This window comes from Gadus chalcogrammus, chromosome 8, assembly GCF_026213295.1.
Source record: "Gadus chalcogrammus isolate NIFS_2021 chromosome 8, NIFS_Gcha_1.0, whole genome shotgun sequence".
NCBI lineage: Eukaryota > Metazoa > Chordata > Actinopteri > Gadiformes > Gadidae > Gadus > Gadus chalcogrammus.
Window position 1 is genome coordinate 9,466,446 of NC_079419.1, and position 18,165 is coordinate 9,484,610.

At 47.3% G+C, this 18,165-nt stretch overlaps 2 protein-coding genes across 9 annotated transcripts in view; both read left to right on the forward strand.

Annotated features, from left to right (window-relative positions):
* The first annotated feature begins 3,067 nt into the window (after positions 1–3,067).
* On the forward strand, positions 3,068–8,799 carry LOC130388201 (transmembrane protein 200C-like). The gene is made up of 4 exons (XM_056597575.1): positions 3,068–3,137; positions 6,196–6,588; positions 6,667–6,997; positions 7,070–8,799. The coding sequence occupies exons 2-4, from the start codon at positions 6,229–6,231 to the stop codon at positions 7,939–7,941; spliced, it is 1,563 nt and encodes a 520-aa protein (XP_056453550.1). The 5' UTR covers positions 3,068–3,137; positions 6,196–6,228; the 3' UTR covers positions 7,942–8,799.
* Positions 8,800–9,528: 729 nt separating this feature from the next.
* LOC130386962 (protein 4.1-like) overlaps positions 9,529–18,165 on the forward strand; it is a 45,469-nt gene continuing 36,832 nt past the window's right edge. For 6 of the 8 annotated variants that reach the window (XM_056595860.1, XM_056595865.1, XM_056595866.1 and 3 more), the window contains exon 1: positions 12,297–15,665. The gene's annotated coding sequence lies outside the window, so the exon portion shown is untranslated. The other 2 variants (XM_056595868.1, XM_056595861.1) reach the window with 2 other exon arrangements.

Genomic DNA, 18,165 nt, shown 5'->3' on the forward strand with positions numbered 1-18,165 from the left:
CAACCTTTTTCTCCCCTAGCACTTCACACACACACACACGCACGCACGCACACGCACACACACCGACACAAATACACACACACTCCACGATCCCTCCGTCACACATCAGTGCAGCGTCCCCCCAGACACCAACAGCCTCTGCACATGTGGACCCTGTAGAATCTCTCATTTGGAATCACAGATTCATTTCACACTTTCCGTCCTGGTCAATACATTGACTTCATTAAGGCGGGAAGCGGGTGCTGGCAAGCCTTTGCTGCAGAAACACGTTTGCCAATTTCCCTGAAAAGACGACGTGCGGGCGTGCGGGGGGGGTCCCGGGCCTCATTTCGAAGGCAGCAGAGGGGCTGGAGCTGGGTGTGAATTACAGAGCGGAGCGATGCAGGAGCTAATCGCTAAGAGAGCGCATGCGCTTAGATAGACGGAGGGTTTCATCATTCAAGTCAATGGAGGAGTGGACCCCGTTGTGGTGGTTGATGTTGTGGTCGTGGTTGTTGATGCTGAATACATCAGAAACCACTGGATTCTTGGATAGAATGCATGACAAAGTGCATGATGATGCTGATGATGATGATGATGCTCATGATAATGAGGATGACGATGATGATGCTGATAATGATAACGATGATGATGAGGATGATGAGGATGAGGATTTCGAAAAACTGCGCGACTTCCTTGTCAAGGGGAGGGGCTGATGTCAGCCTCTCCATTACTCATCTTCATCAGAAGGGCTGTGTCTGAGTCTCCCAGTAAGATGGAATGTCAGGAACCGCTCGGTTAAACAGTGCATCCCATGGCACAGTATGCTCTGCGTTACTGCCCGGGATATGTACGAATGCAGAGCCTAGCTAGCATAAAGTAATCGTATAAAACCTGAGGATGCTAAGTCAACAGAACCCTGGACCCAAAGACACAATACACACACAAACACACCATGCAACACGCCAAGTGCATTGTGTGCACACTCACGCCAACCTAACATCTATTTACATTCATAGGACCAGACACAAACACACACAAACACACTCAAACACACTCAAACACGCACATACGCACACACACACACACACACACACACACACACACACACACACACACACACACACACACACACACACACACACACACACACACACACACAAACACACTCAAACACAAGCATAGGCACACATACGCACACAAACACAGAGACACAAACACACAATCACACTCAAACTCACACACTCAAACACATTTAAACACACACACACACACACACTTACACACACGTACACACCATGTATTGCTGGTAGCATAACAGAGATTGAGAACACTCAACATATGTGTTGAGATTAGGTCTGTGTTGTGGTGGTATCGACTTTCTCAGAGGATCTAGGATGTGGTCGAAATGCTCTCTTTTTCCCCTTCCTCAAATGGTGTTTGCATCCGAAGATACACACCCAATGTAAAGTGCTGGCTAACCACTGCGCCAAGAGGCATGTACAGCCTGCAGTAAGGCTGCTTCACAGTGCACTCTGCTGTGGCCTCACCCAGCATCTGATATAGTCGTTGCTCTATAGGCAAACGACCCTGGAGTGGTCGCTCTGCGCTAACACCACCACAGATTAAAGACAGCCCAGCTAAGCATCAGCTAAGTGTGTGTGTGTGTGTGTGTGTGTGTGTGTGTGTGTGTGTGTGTGTGTGTGTGTGTGTGTGTGTGTGTGTGTGTGTGTGTGTGTGTGTGTGTGTGTGTGTGTGTGTGTGTGTGTGTGTGTGTGTGTGTAGCTGTGTGTGTAGCTGTGTGTGTGTGTGTAGCTGTGTGTGTGTATGTGTGTGTCTGCATGTGTGCGTGTGCGTGTGTGTGTCTGTGTCTGTGTCTGTGTGTGTGTGTGTGTGTGCGTGTGTCTGTCTGGTCCATCCGCCTAAAACATGCACACACACACACACGCACACGCACACACACTCTCACACTTGCTGGAGTCTTCCTTGTTCCAGCCAAGTAATTTATGCCATAAACAAACCACCATTTCTGGGTCATCAATTCACAGTTAACTCTCTGGAGCCTGCAGAGCCTGAGACTTTGTATTTCTCCCCCGATTTCCTTTATCCTTGCTTCAGAAGCTTGTGTCAATGGTGTCTCTACTAGTATCTACTTGTATGTCTGCTGGGTCCTCTACTGGTGTCTCAACTGGTGTTGCGACTGGTATCTCTACTGGTGTGTCTACTAGTGTCTCGACTGGTGTCTCTATCGTGTCGACTGGAATCAGTGACTTTACTGGTATATGTATTGGTGTCTCTAATTGTAAAGAGACACGCTAGGGAACTGGTATCCCTAGGGGTGTTTCATCTGGTGTCTCTACTGGTGTCTCTATTGGTGTCTCTACTGGTATATGTATTGGTGCCTCTACTACTATATGTAGTGGTGTCTCTTCTGGTCTGTGTGTGTGTGTGTGTGTGTGTGTGTGTGTGTGTGTGTGTGTGTGTGTGTGTGTGTGTGTGTGTGTGTGTGTGTGTGTGTGTGTGTGTGTGTGTGTGTGTGTATAGATATGGAATATACAAACAATCAATATTTATAAAAATATATACTTTAAAGTAATTAGTAAAAGGCCAGTTTTCTCTGTTGCAGATGCTCTGTTGGTTGATTCCCTGATACAATCCCTATGTTTTTTTCTTTATCTCACATATTTTTAATTAAATAGTTCCCTACAGGCTACACACCGATTTAAGATAGTCACTTTTATACTATAAGCCTGTTTGGTCCCTTAGCGCTAGTCAGCAGTGAAAACAGAAATCTCCATTTTAGCCATACCTTTCCCCCCTAAAACGTCTCATACAGCACTGCCTTTAAGACGACACAAAATTAAAGCATCACATCTAATCTCTAAATAAATTACGCAGCATATCACTTAAACTAGATTACAGATTACATTTGCACGGTGTCCGACGATTATCCTCCTCACACCCGATGCCACCTCCTCCCCCTCCACGACCCCGCCCCCCGGCTCCACAGCCAGCACACGGTTCACTGCAAGCCGCACTCTTCCAGTTCAGTTTGGGCACCAAAGTGGCGCACCGCGCGGTGCACAGCCGAACCAGTTGCAGCACAACAGCCAGCGTGCGCGTTTTCAAGATGCGGAATAATCACGGAACCCTTTCTGGTGAGAACGCTTATGTTTATCTGTCCTTTTTATCACATCACGAACACATCCGTTACGACCGCAGTCGCCGCCAAGAGTTGCAATGTACAATTCCGTGATGCCGATCAAACGGGTATCTTTTGTTGAATAGATTATTAGCCCGTGTATCTCGTATGAGGCTATACGATCTTCCATAGACAGGCATAGATATTGTGAATGTCGGTGTTGCTTTTTTTGCAGCTTTAGGATAACATAGCATAACAACATAACACATCCGGCGTGGGAAGATGTTTATTGTTTTATAAAATACAAATTGATGGGGATAGGGCGTTGGATAGGGGTTATAACACTGCACGACGTCTGCTGTGCGAATTCGTTTCTGGATTTCTGGATAACATTTTTTTTGATTTAAAATGGATTTATGAGAATTGTTTAAATAGTCTTCAGGCTTTGGACTGGCATCCACTCCATGCCAAACGCAAGGAGTTGTCGTTACAGGTTTTATGGCTTCCACACCAAACCAACCGTTCGTTTTAAAGACTAACGTTAGTAAAACTTTTTTTTTAATGGTTCGGTCGCTGCCACGAAATTCATTCAGTCGGTTATGGCGGTAAATATCAAATAAATGATGCTGACTGTCTCAATGTAGTCACAAGAGACGAGCGCTGAGGTAATTGATGAAGGCCTATCAGCCATGGAAGCATGGGCTTCGTCAGGCCAAGTAAGCCGTCTGGGTGTTTGTCATGTGCCTCTACCAAGTAAGAGCAAATACACAGTGTTTTGGTTTGTACTGGAGACACATGTCTTGCAGTGGGTCTGGACATCTTCAGGGAACCTTTCCTCTTCAACAACATATGTTTGCGCATGTGTGTGTGTGTGTGTGTGTGTGTGTGTGTGTGTGTGTGTGTGTGTGTGTGTGTGTGTGTGTGTGTGTGTGTGTGTGTGTGTGTGTGTGTGTGTGTGTGTGTGTGTGTGTGTGTGTGTGTGTTTCCCCTCTCCCACACAACACATCTCCAACAGGCGAGGAAGCAGATGCGTGGCAATATCAACAAGCCATTACTCACGCAACATTGACCGGTATTATGTCCTACCGTGTAAAGCAAGAGGCCTCTTTATTTCCCTCTTTGCTGACATAGGGCCTTTATCAGCAAACACCAAACCCAGGTATTGGCACCCTGCGTTCAGCACCACGGAGAGGGGCCAAGCCGTGGTTGCCCACACCTACCTTTCAGGTCTCCAGCTCTTCAGCCTCTTTTCCTAAACATAGTTGGGCTTCCCACGCATTATCACTTTTAGTGCAGGTTGCCCACGAAGCCCCACTGAAGTAGCATCGGTGGGGATACGCAGAGCTACGCGGTCTATTGTAGAGCCAGGACCTGATGTAAGTAGACCTGATATAGGCCTGCCTGGTACCTTCTGAAAGGTCATGTGATCATGCCACCGTGCTTGAGATGTGTCGTGGGAACCTGAATCGATATCAAGAATCCATATATCGAAAGGTACACGAGCAGTGGAGCACCTTGGTGGTTTCTCGGGACTGCCAGCCTTGTGGACCCAGGTGTGCAAAACATTTCCTTGAGAAATGTCCTCACCTAATCGCTGCCTGGGAAATATATCTGTGGAATAAGTTATTCATGAATCCAAGCCCTAAGTCATACATAATTAGGCGTGATTACTCAAATTAAATACCTTCCTAACAGCTGATTCAATGTAGGAGGAGTGCGTGTGTTTATGTGTGTGTGTGTGTGTGTGTGTGTGTGTGTGTGTGTGTGTGTGTGTGTGTGTGTGTGTGTGTGTGTGTGTGTGTGTGTGTGTGTGTGTGTGTGTGTGTGTGTGTGTGTGTATGCGCGTGTGTGCATGACTGCGTGCGTCTGCATGTGTGTTAGATGGGGGGGGGGGAAAGCCTAATTAAGCAGATTTATTCGCAAATTAATATTCACCCCATGTGGATAAAACTCATCAGCTGGACGCGTGTAATCACCGCTGGGTGTAAGCCGTTCAAGATCATCGTAATCAGCGTTATGGCGGCATCGGTCACAAAGACCCCACACCCCCCGCCCCCCCCCAACCCCACAACCCCCATCTAGCAGGAGGTTGCAGAGAGAGATGGAGTGAGTACGTCTGTGTGTAAACAATCTAACTCCCAGGGCTGCTGTTTGCTCCAGATCACGTTCCCCGCGTCGCCCGCCCGAGCCCTGAGACGCTGTGGCCAAAGGTTAGCCAGGGTTTGTTCAGAGGGCGGCGAAGATGGAGTCAGGGCAAGAGACGGAAGCTGGAAGTTGTGTAGAATAAGAGAGATAAAGGTAGAAAGAGAGGAAGGAGGAGTAGAGAGAGAGAGAGAGAGAGAGAGAGAGAGAGAGAGAGAGAGAGAGAGAGGTAGAGAGAGAGAGGTAGAGAGGGATATAGTGAATATAGAGAGAGAAAGAGAGGGAAAGAGAGGAGGAATAGCAGAAGGAAATATGTGTGAGAGAGTGAGTAAGTGAGTGAGAGAGAGGCGGAGAGAGAGGAAGAACAGCAGAAGAAAAGATGTGTTAGAGAGAGAGTGAGAGTGATAGAAAGAGAGAAAGAGAGAGAGAGGGAGAGCGAGTGAGAGTGATGGAGAGAGAATGAGAGAGAGCGAGAGGGAGAGAGAGAGAGGTGAAAGGGAACATGCCTGCTGGCCAGCTGTCTGGACACATTATATTTTCATGGGCAGATATCGCGCTGGCACAGGCTGGATATATAAACAGCACTCCTTGTTCCTGACTGTCAACTATCGTCTATTTATTTAAAGGCAGTAGTTTTCCTACTACTACACAGAAGAGCGGTAAGGATGTTAACTGTTGATTCATAACTGGTGCTTCCCTGATTGCCTGAAAAGCTTATTTTATCATCAGATACAATCAATTATTATCAATAAATAAAAATTATTGTTGATTTTTCCAAGTGCAGAGATTCCACCCTATTTCCCGGCCGGGTTTACCCTATCTTCATGTCCTTGATAGATTTCATGTTTGTCTTCTCGCCTGAACTCGAGGTTTCGCACACACAGAACTCACCCTGAACGTGTGTTGTGTTGTCGCCCCGTTTGCCCTTCCAGGTTGAGTGACGCGCCCGCTGTCCAATCGGAACCATGATAGCCACCGGCGGCCTGCTGCGCATGAACCGGCGCCAGGACTCCCTGCGCTCCAAGAACCGCGCGGAGAACAAGCGCAAGCAGAAAGCCAAGAAGAGGAAGAAGAAGAACGACGTGGTGGTGGTGAAGGGGAAGCTCAACCTGTGCTCCCCGGCGGGGCTTGTGGCGGCGGTGGGCGTGATGGTGCTCGTGGTGGGCATCTCCATGGCCATCCTGGGCTACTGGCCCAGCCCCAACCACCAGGAGTACCAGGAGCGCCGGAGAACCGGCATGCACCGCGGCCACCGCATGGGCTACTCCAAGACGCTGCCCACGTCCTCCGAGGTGGCGACCACCACCACCACCTCGACCCCCAACGCCGCCGCCGCCGCTGCCGCCACCGCCACCAGTCCGCCGCAGCTCTACGGCCAGGCGGTGTCGCTCAACCAGAGCCAGGGAAACGTCAGCGCCCCGGAGCCGTCGCACTCCTGCGGCTTCCTGTGCGACTTCCTGGACCGCTACCTGTACTCGGACAACCTGAAGGTGTTCGGCCCTCTGGTGATGGGCATCGGCATCTTCCTGTTCATCTGCGCCAACGCAGTGCTCCACGAGAACCGCGACAAGAAGACCAAGATCATCAACCTGCGGGACATCTACTCCACGGTCATCGACCTGCACAGCGTGCGCTCCAAGGAGTACTCGCCGCTCAACGGCCTGGTCAACTACACGCAGTCCCGCAGCGCCGACCCCGGGACGGCCGCGGGCCCGTCGGGGCTCTACAGCGCCAGCCCCGGCAGTGGGGGAGGAGGTGGGGGGGGTAGAGGAGGAGGAGGGGCTGGAGGAGGAGGAGGGGGAGGAGCAGGGGGCCACTCCCGCGGCTCCTGGCCATCCGAAGGGCCGGGTGTCCCGTCGGAGCTGGGCAGCGACGAGACGCTCCGACGGCCCTCGCTGGCGGGCCGGACGCGCAGCTGGTCCCGGGACGTGCAGACCTTCACGGAGACGGTGTACAGCATCTACCGGGACCACAGCGGCGGCAGCGGCGAGCAGACGGCGCCGGCGCCGCCTCAGTGGGAGACCGCCTCCATCGGGGCCGCCTCGATCACCGCCCACACGCTGCCCGTCATCAAGCTCAACAACCGCGAGGTGGAGGGGGCGGCGAGCGAGGCGGCGGCGGCGGGGGGGGAACGGCGTTCGGAGGACGCGGGTGCGGGCGGGGGAGGCGGAGCCGGGGGCGGGGCAGACACCAAAGAAAAGGATCCGACGGGCACCGACTCGCCGGCGCTCCCAGAGCACGGAGGACGCTCGCCCGCCGGGAACGCCGATCCGCAGGGAACGCCGAAAGCGGCCGCCGCCGCCGAGCAGCCGTGGACTCAGACGCAGCTGTCCCCTCCGTCGCCGGTTGCCAGGGCGACGGGGTCGCGACTGTCACTCAACTCGCTGCCCGATCAGCCACGGCCGGTGCGGCGCTGCAGCTTCTCTGCCTCGGCCTGTCGTCAAGGCGACCGGGGAGGCAGGCGCTTCAGCTGCCCCCGGCTGGAGAGCTCCAACAGCAAGGGCTACATCAAGCTGAGCGACCTGGGGGGGGAGTCCTTCGAGGCCTCCGACACCGACACCTCCTTGTCGACCTTTGACCGGGAGGGGGCGGCGGCAGCAGGGACAACCGCGGAGGACGTGGGCGGCACTCAGGTAGAGGAGGAGCCGGCCGAGGCCGGTTGCTCCGTGGAGTCCTAGAGGGATGGAGAAGGGGCTGTCAGGCCACTGGAACGGCCGCTGACGTCTTGTCTTGACTCTTCTGGATACTGGATGCTGATCGCTCCGGCTCGTATCCGCTGCTATTGAGAGAACGGCCAGGAGGGAGTACAATGGGGCAAAAGGACTATTGACACATAGCCATGGACACTCTTGAGCAAGGCTCTTTATAAATACCACACTGCAAGCTCAAATATCAAGACTTTTTTATATTTTTTCAATGTAGCAAGAGCAATACTGAGAAAAATTATGATATATTAGGTTTATGATGAGTAAATACTCATTTGTAAAACAAAAGTCTTTAGAGTAGAGCTACTTTCATTCCTACATTTATTTTATAAAAATAATTATGGTAGTTCAACAAAATAAACTGTAGCTGTAGAATTGCTTTAGGCAGTCTCTGAGAATGTGCTACTTCAAAAAAGAAAAAAGAAAGGTGTACTGTAGCATAGAATTTATGCCCTGGGTATGAAGATACTAGCGTAGGTTTGTTTCTATACACTGTAATGTGAATTACCTTGTGCATAGGTTTAATGAAATGAATCTCAGGTAGACAAAAGGCTTAGGTTTGGGACCTAGGGGTAAAAAAAGGTCTTGCCAATGTGCACATGGGTTAGCATTTGTCTGTATCACCTCTGTCAATCCTAAGTGTCATTGTGGGATATTTTAGTAGCACAGTGTAAAATGACTTGCTTCATCCAAGCAATTTTACTTGCATTATGAAATATTAAAAAGAAACAAGTTTATTGAAATAACTTTGTGTTTGATTGATTCAGGAGTGTGACGGAACACTTTGGGGAAAATAGTTTCCCTTTCACTTGAATGCAACAGGTGCCGCTTTTCACCAGGGTCTGAAGATATTATGGTCTCCATCTATTACATAATAAAGGGACATTAATGTGTCACCCCATTAAATGTGAAAAGTATCTGACATGCATTTGTGTTTCCTTGCAGCGGTATCAAAATATGATAATTGCCATAACTGTTTCTCTTTTTAATGATCAAAAATGTTGATCATTAAAAAGTTTAAATGTTTTGTTAAATAAGTATTTGATTATTGGAAGGTTTATAATACATAAACGTTATAGTGACATTATAACATAATGCATTAAATTATGAATGCATTGCTATGAAGATATAAATGGCTAGCATTTAAAACGTACTAAATGACAGACCTGCCTAATAAAATACATGTGCATGCTAGTTTTATAGTCCCTGTGTTAGATAATTCTGTATACATTGTATGGTTTGAGTTTTACGTACACCGTTTTTTTTGATAGGCACACTTCGTGTAGCATCATTTATGCAGCATCAATATGCAATACTCCTAACCCTAGGCTCATAAGGCCCTCTGGTGGTTAGGCCACATAGTCAATGTCCCGTAGACGGCCACAAGGTGGCAGTGTGATTATTCCGAGCGTGACCTATTTGTGGGCGTGTTATTGCGTTCGCATGGGGGCAGTTTAAACCCAATTGGGGCGGGGTGAATGTGCTCCTTCTCTGAAGTGTATGCCCTCTCCGGTCTGCCAAAGTGGACGCTCACAGGTGTTAAGTCCTTTCTAATCGGGCAACCCCTACGTCGGGATTCCGTCCGTCACAGCGACTTGTAGCGTTGTGTTGCTTGGATCTGTCTTGAGGCTTAAGTCCGCCAGAAGGAAGCTAGGTAAAGTATACCGTTTGGTGAAATGCCTCGTTTGTTTAACACAGCGTTCTTGCGGCTCCTTCACATCGTACAGTAAATGCGGGGAATAAGCAGCCTCAATGAATTCACATTGTATTTAACCTAACCTTAGATGTTGAAGGAAGCCTAACGATGTGTTTTTGTACTCGAGTAAAGTTATGACCAAACGGCTTCGAGGTTGATTCATCGTATCGTTCGTTTAATTCCGTGTGATTATTTTCTGTTTTGGTTCCACCGGGGGCTCGAACCACCAACTCCACGATGATCTCATGCTGACATGTCGGACATCAACTGAGTGAGTACGCCCCCGTTTGTTCCTCAACCACTCTCCCAAATCCCTTTAGAAACGTTATCGTAAATATTACCATATAAACGACCCGTTGAATGCAGTCACGTTAAATCAATTTAAATTCGCAGCGCTGACGGTGCTTATATGTCTTGTGTGTTGACACTTTCTGAAGAAACTCCCCCCACATATTGATGATTTCTGTAGCATACACACACACAAACACACGCACACACCCTCGCTCGTGGTCTGACTGCCTTGCCTCGAGACGGACGGCTGGATTGGGAAGGGGAAGTTCTCTCGCAGGAGCACGTGCTTCCTCTCCTCGATTATTTTTTTGTATAGGACAACACGTCAAGGCCAAGGGATCAATGAACTGAGGACTCTTTGTACCGTTGCATGCATACGGAAAAGAAAATAAGACAATCTTTGACATTTTCAAATGTGCTGCGTCTGTGTTTGTGTTACACCTGAAGACCTCATTTAGTTTTTTTTCTTTAGGCCTAATACAGTGGACATGCGAGAAGCACGATAAGGATGGCCAAAGTACAGATGCAGATTGCCAAATCGTTCGTCAGCAAATCTCAATCTAAAGTTTATTTAAACGAAAAATGACGTAATGATTAACATCACTGTATTGTTCCTTGGCACCATATTTTTACGATTTATTATTTTTAAATAATACGAGATCTCTGGCCCGCTATAGGCTATAAATGGTAGAGGCTGCAGTGAGGGTGAATTACAGCCAGGAAATATATTACCCATTGTAAGGACTGGGTGTTAAAAAATATTGATCCTGCGAGTGGGGGCTAGACTTCATGTAACAGGGCCACGGGACCAGATGTAGCCCCAAGTAACATCAGGTGGCTGCAAAGCATACATGTGTTTCATACCGCCCGTTGTATGTAGCCTTGAGGTTGTAAACAGTGTTCCCTAATCAGAAGGTTTAAGGTTCCTGTCCAGAATTCCTTCCTAAATTTTCACTTTATCTCTAAAACAATCATTAACACTAAGACGGTCTAGTAAAGATTATTGTTTAGGGTTCTTTAACTAGAGAGACATGGGTGCCTGCCTGCTTCGAATCCTTGCAGAAGCACCCATAAGAAATTGAAGGAATCCCTCCATCATGTTTATGCTGATATCATCCTTTGATCGTACCATAGGAAACAATGAGTGGAGGTCCTCAAATGTCCAAATGCCCCACACAAAAACACATGGGGCAGATATATCGTGATATGATCAGCAGCAGAGCAGAGGGACCGGTCTGAGACGAGACGACCCATCTAATGTTCCTGGATCAATACCAAAGACTAATCCTTAGCCTTCAATGGCAATCCATGAGGATGGCCTGATACGGCACGGTGTTGCGTGGGCTGTGTCCCAGAAGCTGACATGTGGTGGTCATAAGGATCAAAGGTACACCTGGATGATCAGGAAATCTGCTGGCCGTTATCTCTACTGAGCGATAAGAGACCTGCAAAGGTCGTGCCAAGAACAGTCGGTGACATGATCTTGGTAATAGTCTGAAACGTGACTGCAGTAGTGAGGTAATTCAGCACCTGATGTGTGTTAAAATGGTCTCGCTTGGTGTAATTACCCTGCTCTTTAAATTTGGATACAAAATATCCATGTCCTACGCACTTGTCATAACATGTCTGGTATCAGTGAAGGGACACTTTTTAAATTTGTTTCCTTCTTGATGCGTTGAGGCATGCTAGGTGACTCGTGGGAATCCCACTGACTCGATGATGCGTCATTAACGGCAGTGTTTTGTAACCACTGGCCTCAAAAACAAACTGAAATGAAACATGACAATTATGTTGAAGTGTGTACCTGCCACTATGTGTTAGCCGTCTGGATCGATGTCTGCATGGCAAGCAGTCGTCTCGAGCATTACTCCCTACATTTAGCAGTAAGTTATATTAGACGACTAAAATAAAGGATCCTGTAGGAGCCAGGAATGATTTAATTGTAATATTATAAGGTACGTCATGGTTTGTATTTGTGATGTCATTAGTCGTTAGGATTTGTAATGTTATTTCTGTTCGATTTTCGGGGGGATTGAGAGCTGGGTCACATGGATATGGGCGGTGACACTCAATAACTATTAAGCACCTGTTTCACGTGTTCACCTGTATGGAGGCAGAGTGGGTGAATTTGATCACTGTAATTACTTTGAGTATACTTGGTGCATATTCTAAGAAGTCGACAAGGAAGCAAGCCAAACCTCAACCACTCTGCGACTTTAAGTTTGTTTCACATAATCACCACAGATCCTTTCGGCTATATATGTAATTCCTGTTGCCTCTTCCTTTTGGAAGAGGCGCACGTCTTTTGTCAGAGTACCACAGCACCCTTCTCCCCCCCCCCCCCCCCCCCCCCCCCCCTACCCACATTCCCGAGGTTCAGAGTAGAGAACTCCTACTTGAGCCTTGTCAGACAGACTGATGGCCCTGTTTGGAGCCCCGCTATCTGCCACTGGCGCCCAGTCACTTGAGAGCCTTACAAGGCTTAAGCTACCATCACTGTTGGCATTTAAAGCGACAGTATACTGGCAAGGGAACAGGGGAAGAGACTGTCGCGGGGTATTTATGGTGAATAGAAGAAGTCTGTCTCTGGCGTCTTCTGTGTTTGGTTTGAAGCCCTGCGTCACGTCAGGTCCCTGTATGGGGCAGAGCAGATGTTCTTTTGAGGTTTGGGTAAATCCTGTTTGAGCAATACCTTTTTAATACTTGGTTACTTTCCAAATGTCTTTCTTCGTATCTGTTGATCATACCGGATATTTATTATATGTTTGGCTATTGGTAGTACTTGTGAAATATGCTTTATTTTCTAAAACAAAATGATCGGAACTATGAATAGCATTTCTTCTCAACCCAAAATTACCGTGGGAAGGCATTGATACATGCACGCCTATGCTGTCTCATCCAAACCAGTCGATAGGAAGTGACATCCCCAGCACCATTACAGTTTCTGTTCCGCAAGTCAAAGGGCTGCATGTCGAAATAGAGGCGCCCTTTTTCCCTCTGCTCATCTCAACAGAATCGTCTCCTCAGCATTCACTCAGAGGGTCCAATCTCTAGTCCGCCACTTTCCAAAGGTTGAACACCATCCGGCTTTTACGATGCCTCGCGATAAGATACGCATCCCGAACGCCGAGCAGAAGCTATAGAGTTCACGGCAACTCCCTCGCTTGTGTCTCCGATTAATCTCTTTTAATGAGAGCTGATAGGGAACCCACGCTTCAAGAGAATAATGTGGCACTTTAACTTAAGACAAAGCCCGGGGAGACTTTGCCCTGGACTCCAGTCTGACGGGGCCCTGGGTTGAGTTGTGCTGTGTAGGTATGGGGTTGATGACCCCGATTGGTCCATTGGTTCGGGCCTCTGAACAAATCGGCACATTTGCTCACTGAGCTGTGGCAGCGCAGGGGAGTGACATCTCCACCGCCCAATCAGCCAGCAGGCTGCCACGGTCTCTACATGGACCATGTTTCCTTTGAAAGTAGTCTACATTAGATCAAATCAACTTACATTTACATCACAAAAGGGCCTTGATTTCAAACCGCTTTTATAGGCGTTTCTAAAAAAAAAACTGCCTTTCTCTAACAATTTCTATGATTTTCTTACTTTTCTTTCACAATTTGACTTGGTTTGAGATGGCAGACGTCCTGGAATGTCATTTTTGGTCATGCTGGTGTCCCCTGGTCCAGTGGTTGACCAGTGGTTGGCCCCGAGGAATGCCGCGCAAGACAAGTTACTTATTTTTAATTAATTCTTTAATTGGATCACATGCATGGTTTGCCCGGTTTCGTAAAGGACATGCCTCCGTGTGAAGCCTTGATTATACATTAAGTGTGGGATTTTCTCGGCTCTTAACTGAAACCGGGAGCTGAGTGGCTGTAATGAGGTTATTGATTACCAGAGGCTTTTTTCTTCTCACCTTTTGATTTCTAAGGCTCCATTGTACCTAAAACAATTAACGTTTTCACGTTCTGTGCGTCAGGTCAACTTTTCTTCAGTTGACCCTTTTAGCAGGGGGGGTTTAACATTGAACACATGTTAGAGGAGCGCTATTCCAAGAGGTTTTCCGTGTTAATGTTGCTGAGGTAGGAATGATCGTTTTCAGAGTGGTGTGGGGGTGAAGTTCTCTGCTGAGTCCTGCACTGAGCTTGGCCTGACCCCTGATCCGGAACAGAGCAGTGAGCGCAGCAGAAGGGGACAAAGTGACGAGCCAAGCAGTCTACAGTAGATCACATGTTGTCTGTCTGGTTGGTGGTTAGTCATAGTGCTGACCAAAAGAGTTGCTGTGAAGAGTCAGGACATTCCCTGTGGCTTCATGCTATATGCTCAAACTGTCCCAAAACGTTGGTGCTAGAGTTGCAGAGCTTCTGTGTTAACTGTTCAAAACAGGACCTGTTGGCACTCTTTGGCTGTTTCTTTCATTGCGCCATTACTCATAGTCATTAATGGCTTTAGGACTTAAAGAAGTTATTCCTTTAACTGCTTTTGATGTTAATAGAGGGGTTTCAGTAGACACCTATTGCTTCCTGCAGTTTGGTTGCACGGAAGATAAACATCCTGGTTACATTTCCTTTGTGTATCCTGGTGAGCTGTGCAGTCTCCATTAACAATGCTGATTTAGTGAATTACAGTCGAGCAGTCTGCCTCTAATTTACATTCATCCTCTGCATATTCATGGTGTAAAAATGGGCATAAGGTGGAAAAGGTCAAACCTAAAGTGTAGTTCGAGAAAGTGACCCCTTTTTGAAGTGTCTCCCGAAACACATGAATCTTAATTGGAATTCTAAATCATGTGAATCATTGGTTGGAATAATAATTGAGATTGAATAAATAAAAAATTCGATTTAATATAAAGTGGTTGATCAATTCAGGTGATGGAAATGACCGTCCTAGGGTATTAATTGTATTGAAATTGGATGGAAAAAAAGTGATGCGACTTTAGCTGCGAGATGATCACGGTCTTCCCAAATCGGGAGACCATCGAGTTTGTATTCATGTGTCTTCTATGTTTTTGCATGGAAGCAATTATATAGCAAATACAAGATGGGATAAAAGTAAAAATGGGTGACAGAGCTGTGCCGAGAACTGTAGGGTCAAATTCCCCTCGGGAGACTGCAGAAAAAACACAAATCCCTGGAGTGAAATGCCCAGACACTAATTTAAAACGTGCACTGGTTGGTGCCTGTGGATGTGGGGGAGAAATGGTGGTTTGCCTACCGTTGCAGGGAAATCAAGCTACTACTACTACTACTACTACTACTACTATAGAAGTATATGCAGTCAGAAGTCCCTGCCCCGACTGCTAGACCACAGAGGAAACGGGTAAATAGTCAATGAAAAGAGCCCTGTTTATCTTTCATTAATAATAGAGGTAGTGTTGTCAATAGCAGTGTGGTTCAACAATGTTTTGGAGACCACTTTCCTTTTTGAATGGAGGCGTTTTGTGCTCCACAATGGCCGTGTCGAGCAAAATAAACATGCTTTCAAGTGCGCTGGTGGACGACTGCTGAAATAATGCCGTGGCTGTCCCACACGATCCCACAATCCTGCTCTCCCGTGTGTCGTGGAGTTTGATAGGCTGGCTGTGGAGAGAGAGAGAGAGAGAGAGAGGGAGAGGGGCTGCAGCCCAGTCCAGTAGCACGGTCGTCAGGAAGAGGAGCTCGCCTCAATTTGCAACTCTTCGTTTTGATCTAAAGGAACGAGGTCAATAGAACTGGTAATAAAACCGCTCTTTCATCAGCCTTTACACAGTATTGTAGTTATTTAACGGGAAAAAAAAACTGCTGGGTGGTTGCCCGGTGAGAAAAAACCGAAAGGTGTATTTATTGCATGTCATCGTTGGCTCGCCTGACATCCAACGACGGATACTTGGGCATTAAAAGCCATGTGTGATTTATTCAATCATGGACGTGATTCAAATGTACTGACATATTGGTCACCTTCGCTGCTGCAAGTCTGCAATGTAACCTCTGCAGCGGAACGTAACGATGTTTTTCTGCTGAATATGCAGCCTGCATTCCAGATTTTACCAGTCAAACTTGGTTAATGAATCGGGCAAGCAAAACAGACTTCTATCAGGATGTTTACTATACATTTTTTCTAAAAGAAGGATCGAAATGGTGTCCCATGTAATTCGTACCGGGTCATATCGATGAATAACATGGAGCGTCATATCGCGCCCACACGCAACATCTGTCTCCTCATTAACGAGCTTTCGTAATTCTTGCCATATGATTTTCATACGACGTATTCCGGTGTTTTTGAACTGCAGTGCGGTGGGCGTGGCTAGGGAACAGCGATACTGTGTATTTTCTCGCTGCCGTGATCTGTATCCTCCTTTAGCATCCTCACGTCCTTAGCTACGGAATGCTATGTGTCGGACCATTTAGTTGGGATGCGTTGCCAGCAGCGCTTTTCACCAGTATTGAAATGCATGCACACGTCTACAAGATATATTGTTCAACTCATCTTTAAATTTTCTTTCCTCCTAAGCAGTGTATTTGGTTCACAGTTTGAGTTTGAAACTGAGTTTGCGTTTCAATAACCTTCTGTAAGTGGAACTGTATCTCAACCTAAGATTAGTCTTGCGATGTAGTGATTTGCAATTATCCCTGTAGGCCCATAAATGGCTAATTCAATCCGTAGCTTCTTAATGTGTAGGCGTCTGCCTCTGCACAGTCTGGCACCATCAGCCTCTTGGCCACCATGATGTGTCTCCCAGCTTGATTAACGGTGAGGTTTTTCTCATGGCTGCCTGAGCAGGGAGGAAAGCTATTTGATCATCTCTTAAGTGACCAGGCAGTTTTTGTTGTGTTTGTTTAGGCTGATGCTAGCTCAAACCTCCTGAAGCTACTGTGTTTTGAAAGCCACAGTTTTCTTCTGAAATGTGCACCATCATAATAGTTCAATTGAAAAACGACAATCTTAAGCGTGCACACAGGCCGTGAATAGCAGGGCTGTATTTTCTTTGCTCCCTTTGTATAGTATTTGCTTCCCAAAGTGGATTTGGGAACTGAAAATTGCTCTGCCCGCAAGGGCCATGTGCTTTAAGCTTTAGATGGCTGGCCTTTTAAGTTACCATGACCACGATGTTTGCTCAGGAGAATCTCACCAGGAGTCTTCTTCCCTCTTATGAAGTCCAAACTTTCTGAACTGTGGGTTTTGTTTTGCTCCAACAGTTGGACCATCATAATCCGATCATGTAGTTAAGTGCTATTCTTTGACTTGAGTATTCTATCTCTCGCTCCTACTGTCTCTTTGTCCCTCAACAGATGTCTCTGAGTGGCCAACGGTATCTCATTACGGTTGTGTGTGTGTGTGTGTGTGTGTGTGTGTGTGTGTGTGTGTGTGTGTGTGTGTGTGTGTGTGTGTGTGTGTGTGTGTGTGTGTGTGTGTGTGTGTGTGTGTGTGTGTGTGTGTGTGTGTGTGTGTGTGTGTGTGTGTGTGTGTCCTACTCAGTAGTCTTGCTCAGTACAACCTTGGAATAGGCTGCACCAGCTATGCGTTGGTTCGTTACTTAGTCTGTGCATTAAGTCCTTACTAAGCCCATAGATATTACTAGTTGGTTACTATAGTTAGTATTTTGATAATGCTCAAGTTGAACTTAAGCAGGTCGTTGTCCTTTCAACGTGAAGACAACCAAGTTGTAACTAATCAACAACAAGCTACGCTTTAAACAAGGAAGTGCTTGAGAGGACCAGAGCGGACTTCAACCACATGAAACGGTCTGAATTGACTGTATGTTTGGTTGTGCTCATGTCTGGAGTATTCAGGCTGTCGCTGCTGGGCTCTACACAGTGCACGCTGATCGCAGCAGTCCTACCCACCCTCCCCGTAATTATATCTATTTTTTATTTCGCTGATTACTTCTTGTCACTTTCTGCCACCAATTACTCCTTCTAGGGGGCAGGTGTAAATATGTAGTTACTACTAAGCGCTCCGTAGGAACTAGATTATATGGTGCAACCCTTTCTGATTAACGTATAAACACCATCTAGGTCCGAGCGAACGCAACGCTGGTGCGACCGGCTCCTAGGCTTGTCTAGAATCATCCGGCAGTACCCTTCATGTAACCTCTGGGAGCCCTCAGGGGTCAACGCAGTTGGGGGTGGATGGGGTGGATGGGGTCGGGGTTCGGGGTAGGTTGGGGGCACATAGGACCAGGCCAGCTGTGGTTCATTCAAGCTAATGGCGCTGGGCACAGATGGCGGCCTGGT